General features: G+C 41.3%; 1 protein-coding gene across 4 annotated transcripts in view; it reads left to right on the top strand.

The window, feature by feature from the left end:
• The first annotated feature begins 787 nt into the window (after positions 1-787).
• The window catches only part of LYPLA1 (lysophospholipase I), a 35,660-nt gene continuing 18,535 nt past the window's right edge, over positions 788-17,912 (top strand). For 3 of the 4 annotated variants that reach the window (XM_006871852.1, XM_006871853.1, XM_006871851.1), the window contains exons 1-2: positions 815-883; positions 2,904-2,935. In XM_006871852.1, the coding sequence (XP_006871914.1) occupies positions 815-883; positions 2,904-2,935 (101 nt within the window). Of the gene's footprint in view, positions 884-2,903; positions 2,936-17,912 lie in introns of all 4 variants that reach the window. The other variant, XM_006871850.1, reaches the window with a different exon arrangement.

Consider the following 17,912-nt stretch of genomic DNA (forward strand, 5'->3'; position numbering starts at 1 on the left):
GATCTTACCATGGAAGCAGATATGCAATTATTGACTAAACTACATTTACAGTCCTGGTGTGGTGCTGCGGGTTGGTACACTGGACTGCAAAGTCAGTTTGAATCACAAGACACTTCTCAGAAATCCTATCAGGGTCGCTATGGGTCGGAACAGACTTAACGGCACTAACAATGACATTTTAGGCTGTTAAGCAACCCTCTCAGAAAAGGGGCAATCAAGTTCCAGGCTACAGTCTATAGCAGAAGTAGTCAACGTCCGCCCGTCATTGAGTAATGTCCATCAGTTTAAAGAAGCTGTTGATTCTAGGTGACAGTTGAACATTTCCCTAGCCATCTTTAAAGAAGGAAGGGAGTGGACCTAAACCTACACACTTTTACCAGTTGCCCTTAAGGGAATTCCAACTAGTGCAGCCCAAGTAAAAATTTAATAAGTGATTTTCGTCCTTCCAGATGTTACAGAGACAAAGACAGTAGCACGGTAGCGTGCAAACTGGGAGTGCCACTCCAAGACTTCTGACCAAGCACGCACCAGGCCGTGATTGCACCTAGCGAAGGTTAGGTCAGATGAGGCCACGCACCCACCTCAGCCAATCCGGGCTGAGGGCACATCTAGGACATTGTGACGTGCACAAAGAGAGCAGGGCGGAGGCGGGGTAAGGGCGCGCGGGCCGGCTGCGGGTAGCGCTTCGCCGGATTGGCGCACGCGCCTGAGAGCGCGCCCGGCGGGGCGGGCCGGGACTTGGCGCTCCAACGCCCTCGGCCGCGGCCTGGCGCGGTTCTCCCTTCCGCTTCCGACGAGGTCTTCGAGCCGGTGTATGTGCGGCAATAACATGTCTGCCCCACTCCCCGCCATCGTGCCCGCCGCCCGGAAGGCATCTGCCGCGGTGAGTGGCCGCGGAAGCTTGGTCCCACTTGGCCTCGTGGGACTGCCGCTCGCGTAGGGTCGCATTCAGCCGGTGACGGTCCTAGGGTGGAAGGCTCCTCCTGCCCGGTGGGAGGGGGTCGGCGGAGGCCCGGGCCTGCCCTGTGTGGAGCAGCGCTAGGTCGCCCCGAACCGGTAGAATCAGTGCCACTGCGCTGCGGAGCTAGAGTGCCCTCGGAACCCCTGCCGCAGCCAGAAAGGGCAGGAAGCGGGGGCGGGGGATGACCGCACTCGCGGTGCTTGTGAGTACATTAGGGACGTCTAGTTGGCTCAGTACTGGCCAGTGTTCGGTTGTACAGAGGATCGCTATGAGTCGGTACCGACTCAATGGCGCCTAACAACAACGCCCGTAGGAGCGCATTATTTTCTTATCCTCTTGCCCTAAATTAAAGAAGTTCGGAGATTTAGTGTACTGTGAGATCGAAGGTATTGTTTTCGGGGGAACTTTTGTATAAGAATCTCAAACTTAACGTAACCTGGGAGGCGCCTTGTTCTGTTGGAAAAATTATACAGGAGACTTAGTACTTGGTTTCATTTGGGAGAGAATTTTCTTTCCTTTGAATTTGATACTGTGCGTTACTAACTGGGACCTTTTAATTCTTAAAGCCCCCAAATTAATCAATCGTAGACACCACAGCATAGTGGGTTTTGAACTGGTCTGCTAACGCAAGGTCAGTAGTTCGAATCATCTGCCAGGTGTTCCGGAAGAAAGATGAGGCTTTCTGATCTCGTATAGATTCACAGCCTGTACAGGGTCACCATAAGTCAGAACCTACTCCATGGCACAAAACCACCACCACCACTACTAGACACTACAGGGAAAGAAGTAAACCATAGGGAGTATTTTTGCCATTTAAAGATCTTTGTACTGGACTGGAGCCCTGGTATGGCGCCGTGAGTAAATGCGCCAGACTGCAAAGCCACTTGAATTGCAAGGTCAGCAGTTCAACCTTACCAGCTGCTCCTCGGAAACCCTTCATAGGGTCCGCTATGGGTCAGATTTGACTCGATGGCACTTAACAATACCAACATACTGAACTGGTGTGGTGTTGTAGGATCAGCACTGGACTGCGAACCATATGATCAGTCGTTCAAACCCACTAGCTGCTCCTTGGAAACCCTATACAGAGTTGCTATGAATCAGAATCAACTTTTTACAGCATTTAACAACACACTACAAATACCGGACTCATGGTGTGGTGCTGTGGGATCAGCACTTGAATGCCAACCAAAAGGTTGGCAGTTCAAACCCACCAGCTGCTCCTCAGAAACAGGATCCGAGTCAGAACTTACTGCTGGCACTTTAGCAATAACAAATAGCTCTTGGGGAGTCCTGGTGAGATGGCTGTAGGCTCAGCACTGGATTGTTAACCACAAGGTTGGTGGTTCAGGCATACCAGCTACTCTGAGGAAACCCTATACAGGGTCTCTATAAGTCACAGCCACCTGGACAACACTTAAACAAAACAATGTAGCCCTGGTGGCGCTGGTAAAATGTTTGCATGCTAATGGAAAGGTCCCCATGCAATCTCCCTGCCCTCTCCTGGGTTGGGCAGGGGGGGAGATGTGGCACTCTACTTTGGTGAAGATCATTGTTGTTAGTGCCCTCGAGTTGGTTCCAACTTACAGCAACCCTGTATAGGGTTTCCAGTGAGCAGCTTGTGAGCTGAAACCGCCAGCCTTTTGGTTCAAATGGACCTTGCAGTCCAGCGCATTAACCTACAGCACCAGGAGTCCGTGAAGATTACAGCCTTGGAAACTGTTTGGAGACAGTTCTACTCTGTCCTTTTGGAATGGGCATGATGTAAATGTTTTTTGTGTTATGTGTGGTCTATAGAGGTTAATTAACTTGCTGAAATAGTCTGTAATTTTGGAGATTACAAAAGTCTTCATTCTGTCATACTTGTACATGTTACCCAAAGCTACAATGTGGAATATAGGTATGTATACATTGCTCATTTTTAATTTTTCTTTTCTTATAGGTTATTTTCCTTCATGGATTGGGAGACACAGGGTAGGTACCATTAGTAGTAGTAATTAAGTGGGAGTGTGCAACCTTACTTAGGTGGTCAATGGTTTAATATTCAAGAACGCTAGGATTATATTTCTAAAAGTGTGCTAGTATTATTTCTGTGTTTTATTGACTGCAAAGGCACGCAACTGTTGAATCATAAAAGTGTATAGATAACATTATAAGAAAGAGAAGTCCAGAAGCTTTAATTGTGCTTATTTAGAGCCTCTACATAGTGAAGAGGCAGTTGTTTGAAAAGAATAGGGAGACATTACATAGTCAAAATCAGAAAAGGTGTGCATCAGGATTGTATCCTTTCACTGCACTTATTAACTCTGTATGCTGAGCAAATAATCCAAGAAGCTGAACTGAAGAACACAGCTTCAGAATTGGGAGAAGACTTGTTTATAACCTGAAATATATAAATGATACAATCTGGCTTGCTGAAAGTGAAGAGAACTTGACACACTAATGAAGATCAGAGACTACATATCCTTCAATAATGGATTATATCTTAACAAAAAGAAAGCAAAAAATTCTCATAACTAGATCGATAAGTAGCATCATGATAAATGGAGAATGTATTGAAGCTATCAAGTATTTAATTTTACTTGGATCCACAGTCAGCTCTTGTGGAAACAGAAATCAGGAAATCAGACAACGTATTATATTAGGCAGATCTGCTACAAAAGGTGCAATTGACCCAAGCCATGGTATTCTCTATCTCATATGCATGCCAAAGCTGGAAATGAGTAAGGAAGACTGAAGAATTGATGTCTTTGAACTGTGGTAGTGAAGAATATTTGAATATACCATGGGACTTCCAGAACGGACAAATTGGTTTTGTAAGAAGCACAGCCAGAAAGATTTCTTTGCAGTTTTATCAAACAAATTATGTTGTTTTATATAGGGAGCTCTGTGGCTCTGTAGGTTAAGCACTGGACTCCTAACCACAGTTGGCAGTTTGAGCCCTCCAGCTTTTCCTTGGGAGAAATATGAGGCTTTCTGCTCTCTCAAAGATTTACAGCCTTGGAAACCTTACACAGGGTCACTGTATCAGAACCTACTCAACAGCACTTAACAAACAAAAAATGCTATATATGGGTCCTTGGGTGGTGCATGTAGTTAATGCACTTGACAGATAACCGAAAGGTTGGAGCTCAAGTGTATGCAGAGGCACCCTGGAGGAAAGACCTGGCAATCTACTTCTGAAAAATGAGCCATTGAGAACTCAGCTCCTCCACTCTGACGTACATGGGGCTGCCATGAGTCAATCTAGCAGTTGTAGGTATGTGTTGTTTGTTTTACTTAAAACTTTTCCATGTTGATTTTTTAAAAAACTTAAATCAGTAGCTATTTGAAACATAAAATGTGAATGTTACACTAAAATAACTGCAGAAAAGGAAAAGTGAAAAATTTGGTTACTATTCCCGTGGTTTCTCAAATGAAGGCAAGTGATTTTCAATATTCTTACATGACTACTTAGTAGTGGTATGCAGCACACACCATTACCTTCTTGTGTGAAGTTACTGAAATGCTTCCAGGACTGTCTTCTGGCTATCAGGTAGTCCTTTGACAGACTTAATTTGCTGAATGGAGCTTAAATAGCAGAACTTGTGTTTCATAACCAAATCGTTGATGTTGCAAGCCAGGGAGAATCTTGCAGTTTGTAACTTTACCAAAAAGGAGAGTTTCAGGCCTGAATAATCAGTCCAAGTAGAGGAAGATTCTCAGTGGTCTTCCATTTAGCCAGGTTCCATGGATTTTAATTATGAATTCAGGCCACATTGAAAATGGTGAAGAAAATGAACAGGATCAGATTAAAAATACTAAGAACATAGACATCTTCACTAACAATTAAGCTATATCAAAAAATTAAGGATCTGTACTTCTGAAAATACTTTATGAGATGCCAGTAGAAAAAAATTGGCTTTGCATTGGTTCTGTGAACACATGATTAAATTCTGAGCTAACCAATCTGACAAGGGACAATTCAATGTTTAAAATACTGTGGAAAACTGATTAACTTGGAGGATGTTAGGAAGTATTAAGTTTGTTGCTATAAAAATTGGCAACTTTTGCTTTTTTAGTTAGTGTTCTTCACATGCAGAGCCAGCCAAGGAGTGCTTTCTGGTAATACAGGTTGTGATCTGTTCACCATGTGGTGCTGAACTACCTTTTATAGATCTTGAAATCTAACTAACCCATATTGCTAATACTTGTTAGTCCCCAAATATGTGCTACATTTCCACTTACCTGAAATGTCTCCAACTGTTTTCCGTCTCTGGTTTCTAAATATTCTTTGAGCCTAATTTAGCACTTGGTGTGGAGCTATAGTATAAGCACTGGACTGCTAACTGGAAGGTCAGTGATTCAAACCCATCAGCTGCTCCTTGGAAACTCTATACATGATTACTATGAGTTGGAACTGACTCAGCGCCAATTGACAACAACAATCCAAAGGCATAAATTTATATCTTTATCACCCATCATTTCCATTTTCAGGAGTTAATCTTAAGTGGAAATTAAGGTATGTCTAAAAATATTTTTTATAAGACCACATGAGAATTTTGAAACAAAGTGTCTAACAATAGAAAAACATTTTGTAAATAAGATTCTAGCCATTTAAATAGGAAAAGGTATATTCTAAAATTGTGGTGGTGCTGTTTATGTGCCGTGGATTTGGTTCCAACCCATTGTGACCCTTTATAGGGTTTCCGAGGAGCAGCTGGTGAGCTTGAACCTCCGACCTTTCAGTTCAAATGGCTTTGCAGTCTGATGCGTGACCCACAGTGCCACACCAGGGCTGACTCCAAGAACCGTATTCACCAAAATGTTCACATTTTTCTTTGGTACATAGGTTGTATTTCTTATTACAATTAGAAAAAGAAATAAAAACTTAAAAAAGAATATGAAAAACACCTGGAGTGCTACCATCAAGACATACTACAAAAGAAAAACGTGAACATCTTGGTGAATATGGTTCTTGGAGTCAACCCTGGTGTGACGCTGTGGGTTAATGCACCAGACTGCAAAGCCATTTGAACCGCAAGGTCGGTGGTTCAAGCTCACCAGCTACTCCTCAGAAACCCTATACAGGGTCACAATGGGTCAGAACCGACTCGATGGCACTTAACAACAACAATATTGAGTATGGAGTCCTGGTGTGGCACTGTGGATTATGCACTGGACTGTAAAGTATTTGAACTGCAAGGTCGGTGGTTCAAGCTCACCAGCCGCTCCTCGGAAACCCTATACAGGGCCGCTATGGGTCCAAACCGACTCAACGGCACTTATCAACAACAATAACAACATACTGGGTGTGGGAGCTCTGGTAGAATAGTGGGTTACAAGTTAGGTTGCTAACCACAAGGTCAGTTCCTCAGGAAGAAGAACGAACTTCCTGCTCCTGTAAAGATTTATAGCCTAAGAAAACCCTATACAGGGTCACTGTGAATTGGACCCGATTCCATGGCAAACTGCTACCACCACCACCATATTATATATGTGTTTGCTTGCATGTGTGTGCTTCTGAGGCAACATGCCCTAGATATAATTCATCCTACCATAGATCCTTAAATCCTTTCCTTTTTTTTTTTTTTTTTTAATGTTTATTGTGAATTATGTGATAGTTTACATGGGAGAATATTAGTTTTACATTCATTGTATCGTTCATTGTTTCATTGCCATGGTTAAATTCCCCTCCATGCGTCATCAACCATCCAAAGGGTATATATACACTATAAGCCTGCCCCCTGGTCATTAGCACACAGCCCCTCTCCCTCTCTGGGTCTAAAGTCCCCAACTGCTCCATCTCTCCACATCATCGTCTCTGCCTCCATCTCAGGCATCACTGCTTCTCTGGCTAGGGTCCTGCTCTCCACTCTTCTCCCTTGATGGTCCCAGGGAACTCCCCTCCTAGACTGCAAAGTTAATCACTCCCCTCTTTGCTACAAATGTCTACTTTTACATTTCTAACCCTCACAATCAGTCCTGATAACAGTTATTCACTATTGTATCACAAGAGATCCATCCACATTTCATCAGCCCCGCCTATACAGATTGGATACTACTCAGTGGAGATTCTACCTTCCTTCACGCCCTTTGGATCTAGGTTCCCTCTTGAAAACTTGTAAGCCAGTCACTTCTTGCCTTTGTAGCCCACCATTTTGAGTAGCCAATGTCCAAGTTGCCCATTCCTGTCTACTCTGTGTATGGAGGGGGTGGGAATGATCCTTGCTGTAAAAATTTGTTCCTTCTTTTGATCTACTGTATTCATAGGTGTAGGTCAAGTTCATCAAATTGTATCAGTTTACTCTTTTTCCTCTTCTTTCTTCTTCTAGTTGAGCTCTGATCATCTAGTCATTGAAGCCAAGTCAAGTGGGTATTATCTGCAAATGTGGGTGTTCTTGTGCATATGCCCGCTCTTCTTACATAGATCCTTTCTTGAACCCCATACCAGATTTTAACCTTTTTATCCTCTTCTGTATTTTGACATTTGACTGGTTCTACTTAAATGTTTTAAAATGTATTTAAACATTTTGTGAATTGAGTGTGAAGGTTTACAGAGCAGATCATCAGTCTTACATTCAACAAATCATATACTTTGCTTCATTACATAGTTGCAGTCCTTTCTGTGTACCAACAGTTAAGCGTTTGTACCTCTATTCATTTCAGCATTGCACATCTCCCTGTTTCTCTCACTACCTTCTTTTTACTTCTAGCCTTAGTCTTAGTGTATATTGCCTGCCCTGGCACCCATGCTACCATGTGTCTACCCTCTAGCCCATGAGTAATTTTCCCTCCCTCATTCACCTCCCAAATCGTCATAGATTGTTTCTTTTATCAAGAAAACCTTTTCTTAATGTTTTACAACATTGGTCTCAAACAATATTTGTTGTTTTGTGACTGGCTAATTTCACTCAGCGTAATGTGCTCCAGGCTCATCCATGTCATGAGGTGTTTTACAGATGCATCATTATTCAGTGTTGTGTAGTATTCCATTGTTTGTATGCACCATTCTTCTGTTGACGGGCATTTAGGCTGTCTCCATCTTTTTTATACGTATCTTGGTCATTTGTTTGATCCATTCTCTCTCGTTACTTTGTGTGTCTTTTGTCACTGGGACATTATGGGGTTGTCATATTTGTTTTTAATTGATGATTGTATTTTAGTGAATTATTAGGTTCTCAGCATCTATTCTCTGTAGTTATAGTTAGAGAATGGAAGCATGTTCGCCATTCACGCACCTCATTTTTGAATGAGTTTGGTTGGTGTTCACTGTCATTGATCAGCAAGTGGTATAAGAGCTGGCACTGGCTTTTGCTCAGTGGGTGGAGCTGCAGAGGGTATGGTTGTGGCTGGGCTGTATGGGCATAGTTACTGCCTCTTTTTTAAATGGAAGGAGAATAGCCCTCACACACACACACAAGAAAACAAAAGAGAATAAATAAACAAGGAACCAACAATGAAAAGAGAAAGTAGTAAAGGAAAAAAGAAATGAAAACAGGCAATGATCAGAAAAAAATAATGTAACTATAAAGATAAAAGAGGGACAGGGAAATGGAACTATAGAAGAGAAAATAAAAGAATGAAATTTATTAAAAAAGCACTTAAAACTAAAAAAGAGAGAAAATGGACAGGAAAATGGAGCTATAGAAGAGAAAAATAAAAGGGGGGAAAAAACTTAGAAAAACCAGGGAGAAGAAAGATGAAAAACGAATAGTAAAGAAAGATCAAAAGGAGAAAAAAGAAGGGGAAATGAGAAACAGAAGAAAAGAAGGGAAAACAACAGCAGAGATAGAAAGGATAATATTCAAGGGAATGGAAAGAGAATAAATAGAAAGATGAAACAAGCCAAACCCCCCCCAAAAAAAAAAAAATCCGTGATATGAAACAAATTGTAGCCATTGGACCTAGTGAGGAGAAAATTCTGGAGGGCGCCTACAAGCCAGAGAGCTCATGAGGTGGGTGAGGGAGGATGTGACAGCAGAATTCTGGCCCCAGATGGAGTTCCTATTGGCCTTGGTGTTATTTGTGTTCAGCACACTCAATCTGGAAGTAGTTCGTGGAGGCTCTTGATGGAGTTGGTTTCTGTGTCTGTCAGGACCACAGGAAACCTGAATCCTGGCACTAGAGTGGCACAGCCACTGGCATGGCTCCTAGTCTCATGGCTCTAAACCCATGGAGAGCAGGATCTGGGCTGCGGGTGGATGAGAGTGGGAGCTAGTCACATCCCCTGGTCACCAGGGGAACATGGGGAAAAGAAGGAATCAGTTTTCCCATTGTGCCTGTGGATCTGCTCTGCCAAGTCACCACCTGTTGCCAGAGCTGCTCACTGGATGGTGGAGCCTTGTCTGGCCAGCTGTACACTAGTCAGCTTCCCTCTCTCACTGTCCCTGCTCAGTTTCTCCTCCCAGCAGGCACTCAATCCACTTCTCTAAACGTTCCTCTAAAGTTCAGGGTTCCAGGATTTTCATCTGTGTCCGTTTCATTTGGCCTCCCGTATCTTTAGCCCTGGTGTGGGTTAATGCACCAGACTGCAAAGCCATTTGAACTACAAGATCAGTGGTTCAAGCTCACCAGCTGCTCCTCGGAAACCCTATACTGGGTTGCTATGGGTCAGAATTGACTCGATGGCACTTAACAACGACATCTTTATTGTAGAGGGTCCATACAGTGCATCTGCTATATCTGCCATCTTGCCAGGAATCTCTGTGCTTACATTTTTAATTGTACAGTGTTGCTTTGTTTTTCCTGCTAGTTTATAGCCTCCATGGAGACACTGTCCTTAAGTTTTGTCTTTGTTTTGCATGTGTGTAGAATGGTTAGTCTTACTCTCCCAGTTTTTTTGTTTTTCTAACAAGTGCTCTGTCGTAACACATTTTCTTTGCCTGTTTCATGAGGTTACGTCTACTGACAAGTCTGTTTATTAGGTGGGGAGACTGGTTTGTGTGGTTAAAATGTAAAAGTACGTAAGAGTAGCAACAACTCCTAGGGCATAAAAAATAATAATTGTGGGATTACATTTGGACACAAACAGTGAACACAAACTCACTGCCATAGAGCTGACTCTGACTCATAGTGACTTTTTTTTTTTTTTTTAAGTTTTTATTGTGGATTAAGTGAAAGTTTACAGGGCAGATAATCAGTTTTACATTCAAATCATACCCCTTGTTTCATTACAGTGATTATAATACCCTCCTTGTACCATCAGTTAACAGTATTTCTTTATTCATTTTAGCTTTTTTTTTTTTCAACACTCAGGCATATACAATAATTTACTCCACCAAAGAGCACATTCTGAGGAATCTAGAGGCCTCAGCTGCTCCCTGTCTCCATGTCCCTATCACTGCCTCCATCTCTGGTGTCGCTATTTCTCTGGATAAGGTCGCATTCCGTTTGTGCTTTTCTCCCTTAAAGATCCTAGGATCCTCTGTTTTCTGGACTGTAAGATTAACTACTACCCTGTTTTTGTTACAAAACTTCTACCTTTACAATTGTGACAGTCACAATTAGTCACGATAACGATTACTATTGAGTCATAAAAGTTTTATCCCCATCTCTTTTTACTGGACCCATCTAGACAAGAATTAAACTATTCAGTGGGGACTCTACCTTCCCCCACAAACTCTTAAACTCCCTCTTGAAAATCCTAGTGACTCTTTATAGGGTTTCCAAGGCTGTAAGTCTTTGTGGGGGGAGTCCTGGTAGGGCGTTGTAGGATGAGTACTGAACCGCAAAGTTGATTTGAACTGCAAAGTTGGCGGTTCAAACTCACCAGTCGCTCGTCAGAAACCCTGTAGTGGGACTCTGTGTATCAGAATGACTCGACAGCATTTACCATTGACAAGTCTTTATGAGTAGAAAGCCTCTTATTTCTCCTTCTGAGTAGATGATGGATTTATAGTGCTGACTTTGTGGTTAGCAGTCTGGTGCTTACCCTACAGCACCACCAGATAGATAGAATCATGAAGTCATGGTTTAACATGTTGCTGCACTATATGTGTAATTGGGTTAAATCATAGATTGAAAGGCAAGTCTTCCACCAGCCTCACCCTAAACAGTTTACTAATGAACCTTTGAGCTTAAGGAATCTATCGTACAACACTTATTCCTTACCTACAGAGCTGCAGCTCTTTTTTTTTTTTTTTTTAGCTCAAAGTATGTATTTGAACTGCCAAATAGATGTATGTGTACATACACACACGTCTGTGTACATATATGGGTTTTGTTTAAGGTTTCATAAAATATTTTTCTTCATGTTTGCTTTTTTTTTTTTAATTTTTATTGTGAAGTGAGTGATAGTTTACATGGGAGAACATCGGCTTTACACCGTCTTTTCATTGCTATGAGTACAGTCTCCTCTGTGCATCATCACTCAACAGTATTTGCTTCCATTCCCTCTGTTTTTGTTTTGGGTTGTTTTTGGTGTACACAGAAACTCTCAGGAATATATAATCATTTAAACAACCAAAGGGCACATTCTGCAAGCCTGCTTCCTGGCTGCCAGCACCCAGTCCCTCTCTTTCCATGAGTCCAGAGTTGTCAGCTGCTCCCTCTCTCCATGTCGTCATCTCTGCCTCCATCTCTGGTGTCTCTGCTTCTCTGGTAAGGGTCCCTCACTCCACTTGTACTCTTTTCCCTTGATGGTCCTAGGGTCATTGGTTTCTGGGCTGTAGGATTAACTACTCCCCTGTTTTTGTTACAAAATGTCTACTTTTACAGTTGTGACAGTTGCAATTATATGTTGTTTTTAAGTGTCATTGGGTCGTTTCCTATTCATAGTGACCCTGTGTAGGGTTTCAGAAGAGTGGCTAGTGAGTTTGAACTGCTGACTTCGTGATTGAAACCGACCTTACAGTTCAGTCCCTACAGCACCATGTATATGTATGTGTGTGTAAGGATTCCTGGTGTGGCATTGTAGAATAAGCACTGGATTGCTAACCACAAAGTTGGTGGTTCAAATGCACCCTCAGAAACCTTACGCAGTATCACTGTTGGAACAGATTCAGTAGCACTTCAACAACAATTTGCACATACACATGCATATATTTAGCAATTCAAGCCCACCAGCTGCTCTTGGAAGCCCTATACAGAGTTGCTGTGAGTTAAAACTGACTTGGCAATACACAGCACAGCATATTTTTTCTACAAAAGGCCATAAGAATATACAAAAACCAACAATATAGAGATATACTAGCAAAGATTTTACTGTGTTAAGAACAAGTCTAAAGTTGACACACAAAACTTTTAAATCTTATTTTATTCTGTTTCTCTAAATCTATTTCTGTAAGTCTTTACCTTTAAGTGAACTTTATTAAGTGACGTAACTTTATGAAAGTATAAGGGAGCAAAGGTGGTAATCTACATTCACCTTTGAATATGTAGTAATGTTTTGAGGAGTGTAATTGGACCAATTCTCTTTTGGACTCTAATAGAAGTGACTGGGTATTTTATGTGTGACTTTCCATGGCTATGCATTACAAAAGCTATAATTAGCTGAAATAATACTGTGGTATTTAGGGCTTATTTAGTTAGCCCTGAGGTCATTAGCACAAATCCAGAAATAGAATACACAGTAATGATATTTGTAAGAAATTGAACAAGATATAAACTGAAATAGCATACATAAAGTGAGCTTTGGCAGAGACCAGAGAGAGAATATTTTATAACATGATTCTACTGCTAACTTTTGCAAAAATACCAGATAGGTTTTATATTTCAAAGCTGCTTGGAATATTATGTTGAAAAGCCTCTTAAATGTGACTCTGGCAGAGTGCCTTAGTTGCTTAGAAATGTTTGGTGTGGGCCCAAGACCGAGGATATTTAATACATCAGATATTTAATTCCTATAGAATGGTGCTTATTGTACGTAGTCAAATACAGTTGTACTAATTGCAAAACTATGTATTATGAAATATTTTTCCTCATTCTATGGAAAATTTTATACTGAAAACTTGTTGTTGTTGTTGTTACATGCCGTGGAGTGGGTTCTGACTCACAGCAACCCTGTACTGGGTTTCCAAGGCTGTAAATCTTTATGGGAGCTGAAAGCCTCATCTTTATCCTGCCAAACAGCTGGTAGTTTCCAACTGCGGACCGTGAGATTAGCAACCCGATTCGTAACCACTACGCTAACAGACAGAGCTCCTTACCGAAAACTTAGGGGGTGTTAATACCAAAAAATAAGTATATTTAATGTTATTCTTATTTAGTGCTGTCATGTGGGTTCTGACTCACAGAGACCTTGTATACAGTTCTGTAGAAACAGTTGGTGGATTTGAGCCACCGTCATTGAGGCTAGCAGTCTAGTGCTTACTCTACAGAGCTACAACAGGATGCCAAAATATTGAATATCTGGTAATAACACTGATGTGTAAAAAGCTCTAAAGCTCATTTAAGTGGTTGCTTGACATAGCCCTGTGACCTCAGGGCTAACTAAATAATCCCTAAACACACATACATGTTTTGAATCAGTTAATACAACCCATAGCTTTACACTTTTCTTCAAAGATGGAGGTGATAACCATCTGAAGAAACTGTAACCATTAACCCAATATTAGCCCATAGCTTTACACTTCTCTTCAAAGAGGAAAAGGTGATTCTATCTCAATTTGTAACCATTAATGCCATCCTAAAATGATTCTCAATTTTCTGATTTACTCAGGAAAGCCAACTCATTTCCCTCAACCTTATCACCCTTGTATTCCTTACCCCAAAGTCACTGCATAGTCTAGATAAGCAATGAGCAGCGTGTAACCCAAGGGCTGCACTCATTAGGTTGCATTTAATATCAGGAATCCTTCTGGAAATGAGAAATTGAATACCAGAGAATACCAAACGTGGCCAGCTTCAGTGACCTTAGCTGAATACGCTGAATCTAGTGGTTGAATCAAGCCAGGAAAAGGAAAATTTATCAGTTGATTTTACAACTGTTATATAATGTTTAACTTAAATTGGCACAGACTGGGAATCTTTATGTTGGTTGTATCAATATTTAGAATTAAATTTATTTTACATTTATTATAGTACTATGTAAAGTATTCAAACCTCTACAGTTCTATTAGTTTTTACAGTACCATGTATTATCAGCCTGAGTAAGATACAGAACATTCCTACTACCCTAGAAAATATCCCATATTCCCTTTCCCTGTCAGGACTCTCCCTTCACCAGAGGTAACTGTAGCTGATGGTGGGGTACTGTTGAGTTGGTTCCTATTCTTAAGGACTCTGTGTAGGGTTTCCTAGGCAGTAAATCTTAACAGGAACAGAAAGCCTCATTTTTCTCCCATGGAGTGACTGATAGATTCGAACTGCTGATCTTTTGGTTAATAGCCCAGTGCGTAATTAGTCACTACACTACCATGTTGTTAAGTGCTGCTGAGTCAGTTCTGACTCATAGCGACTCCAAGGAGCAGCTAGTGAATTTGAACATGTGACCTTATAGGTCCAAACGTCCTTGTGGTTCAGTGCTTATCCTGCATAGCCACACTAGGACTCCTATGCTAACCATACATGAGTTCTATTTGTTCTTGAACTTCATATAAATGTAATGAGATGGTATGTCTTCTGCATCCAACTACTGTTGCTCATTGCATTTGTGAGTTTTATTCATTTGAACATATTTTTTTATTATACATGTTAAAATTCTGTCAAGTCAGTTCCAACTCATAGTGCAACAGAAACACTGCCCAGTTCTACATTATCCTCATAGTCGTTATGTTTAAGCTCATTGTTGTAAATACTGCATTAATTCATCTTGCTGAGGGTCTTCTTTTATCTCTGACCCTTTACTTCTCTGAGCATGATGCCTTTCTCTAAGGACTGATCCCTCCTGATAATCTGTCCAAAGTATGTGACATGAAGTCTCACCGTTCTAGCTGTACTTTTTCCAAGACCAATTTGTCTATTCTTCTGGCAATCCATAGTATATTCAGTATACAATGCTTCAATTCAGTCTTTCTTCTTCATTGTTCAGCATTTACATATACATGAAGCAAGAGAAAATACAATGGGTTGGGTGAGATCACCAGTCCTAAAAGTAACATCTTTGCCTTTTTTTTTTAACACTTGGAAGATCTTTTGCATGGATTTACCCAATGGAGTAAATATACATTGTTTATTCCTGGCTGCTGCTTCCATTGGCATTGATGTGGATCTGAAGAAGATGAAGTCCTTGACTTGAGTATTTTCTTCATTTATTATAATGTTGCTTATTGATCCAGTTGTGAAGATTTTTGTTAAAGTTCGTTTTGCTGAGGTGTAATCATACTGAAAGCTGTAGTCTTTAATCTTTATTAGTAAGTGCATCTAGTTCTCATTCATCAAGCAAGGTTGTGTCATCTGTATATTGCAGGTTGTTACTGAGCCTACCTCCAATCCTGATGCTGCTATATAGTCCAGCTTCTCAATATTATTTGCTCCATTTACAGATTGAATAAGTATGGAGAAAGGATACAACCTGGATGCACACCTTTCCTGAGTTTTAACCATGCAGTATTTCCTTGTTCTGTTTGAATGATTGCCTTTTGGTCTATGTACAGTTTACATATGAACAAAATTAAGTGTTCTGGAATTCTCATTCTTCATAGTGTTAACCATATATATATATTTTTTTTTAAATTTACACTGTAGAATGTCTTTGCATAGTCAATAACACTCAGGTAAACATCTTTGTGTAGTATTCTTTGCTTTTAGTCAAGATTCATCTGACATCAGCAACATCTACTTCTGAATCCATCTTGAATTTCTGGCAGTTTCCTATCAGTGTATTGCTGTAACCACTTTTGAATTAAGCAAAAATTTACTTGCATGTGATATTAATGATTTTACATTCTGTTGGATCCCCTAACTTTGGAATAGACACAAATGCAGATCTCTCCCAGTTGATTGGCCAGATAGCTATCTTCCATATTTCTTGGCACAGACAAGTGAGCACTTCCAGAGTTGCAGTCATATGTTGTTATTATTAAGTGCTATTGAGTCACTTCTGACTCATAGAGACTCTGTATAGGGTTTCTGAGGGGCTGCTGGTGAGTTTGAATCAACGACCTTATGGTTCAAAGCAACCTCGTGTGGTCCAAATGTGTTGAAACACGTCAATTGGGACAGTAACAATTCCTGAAGCCTTGTTTTTTTTCACCAGTGCCTTTAGCCCACCTTAGTTGTTCTTCCTTCAATACCAATGGAGTGGGGGGAGGGGAGGGGAAGGTGGAGCACCAGGTAGGAAATAGGCACAGGATAGTGGCGTACAGAAGGAGCTCTGGTAGCGTAGTGGTTACGAATCGGGCTGCGAACCTTCAGGTCAGCGGTTCGAAACTACCAGCCGCTCCGCGGGAGAAAGATGAGGCTTTCTACTCCCGTAAAGATTTACACCCTCGGAAACCCTGTACAGGGTCGCTATGGGTCGGAACCGACTCGACGGCACTTAACAACAACAACAACAGTGACCTACAGGGTAGGGAATAGACACAGGATAGATAGTTTGGGTGCTGGGGTAGGGGTATACGCTAGAAGGGGAAGGGAGAATAGCTAGGCAGGTTTACACGGGCTAATAGGACAGAGGTAAATAACGATGTAAACACAACCATGGAACAACAGTGCTCGGGATACAAAGATTGAGGCATGGCTTGAATGGGTAAAAGTGGGGAAATGATGTTAAGATGCTTGGCTGTCTGTTGAATCTTGGTTTCCCTTGCCTTACTATTGTAAAATAGACACTTGAAGGAGACAGAGAGGAATAGCCAGAAAAATCATCAGAGAAAGCTTGTAAGTCCATCTTCAGCCTATAACTGAAATATCTAAAATGGGGCTAGAACTTGCCCAGTGAAGGAGGCTCCCTGCAGAGCCTTTGCATTGTACAAGACCATAGGTAGAATCTTGATCCCCATCCAGAATCTTCTGAGGTGGGACATTTCCACTTGAAATGACAAGCAGACCAGTCTGGAGCAGAGAACAGAAGATACTTCTTGAAAGAAAGACCAGCAGGAAAAATCAAAAACAGTAACAGCAGTCCAATTGACTGCTGTAGGACAAGCAAGTTTTTCCCCAGGGAGCCATCAAGGCAAGTGGTCAGGTCCCATCGAAGCAAACCCCTTTCCAAGACTGAAACTCAATGGAATACACTAGTAAGTATATGGTCCTGCTGCTGACCACATTGGTCACCTATAAGGGGAAGTCAGGGAAAAACAGCAGTGAAGTTGTGAGCTAAGTCCGACCATATTCAATAGACTCCTATCAACCTGGGGTGGGGGAGCAGGCGTGTGGGGTGTACCCTTTGATTGTTTGATGATGCATGCAGGGACAGTGATTGTTTGATGATGCATGCAGGGGATTGTGACCTTTGCAATGAAATAAAATGTGATAGGATGAATGTAAAGATAATGTTCACCCATGTAAACTAACACATAATTCACAATAAAAAAAGAACAGCCTACATTTACCCTGACTTATTAACACAACAAAGACAACCCATTCCCAAATGGGTGTATAACCACAACATTGGTTATGTGCCTTCTAGTCAGTTCAAATTCATAGGGAACCTGTATAGGGTTTCCAAGGAGCAGCTGGTGGATTTGAACTGCCTACTGTGTGGTTAGCAATCCAGTGTTTATCCTACAATGAGGTTAGGATTTACATAATCAGATTATAAAACAGAGGACAACTACCCAGTATTGGGAATCATGGCCTAACCAAGGTGACTCACATTTTTTTTTTTGGGGGGGTGGGACACATTATCATTCCAGGCCCAAAAAATAACCTTCCAAAACACATGAAATGTAAAATAAAACTAGCTTACAGTAAAAGCAGGAATGATGTGGCACATACATAGCCTATATAAAGTAGAAATCATGTAGGTACAGTGTAATTCCAGGGAAGGAATTGGCAAGTTCTACTCTCACTGCTCTGGATGTGTACTGCCTCTTTACTGGCTCACTGCAAAACAGATGCAGAATGCTAGTTTTACATTTTGTGTCTC

The sequence above is a fragment of the Chrysochloris asiatica genome, unplaced genomic scaffold (assembly GCF_000296735.1).
Source record: "Chrysochloris asiatica unplaced genomic scaffold, ChrAsi1.0 scaffold00176, whole genome shotgun sequence".
In the NCBI taxonomy this organism is placed as follows: domain Eukaryota; kingdom Metazoa; phylum Chordata; class Mammalia; order Afrosoricida; family Chrysochloridae; genus Chrysochloris; species Chrysochloris asiatica.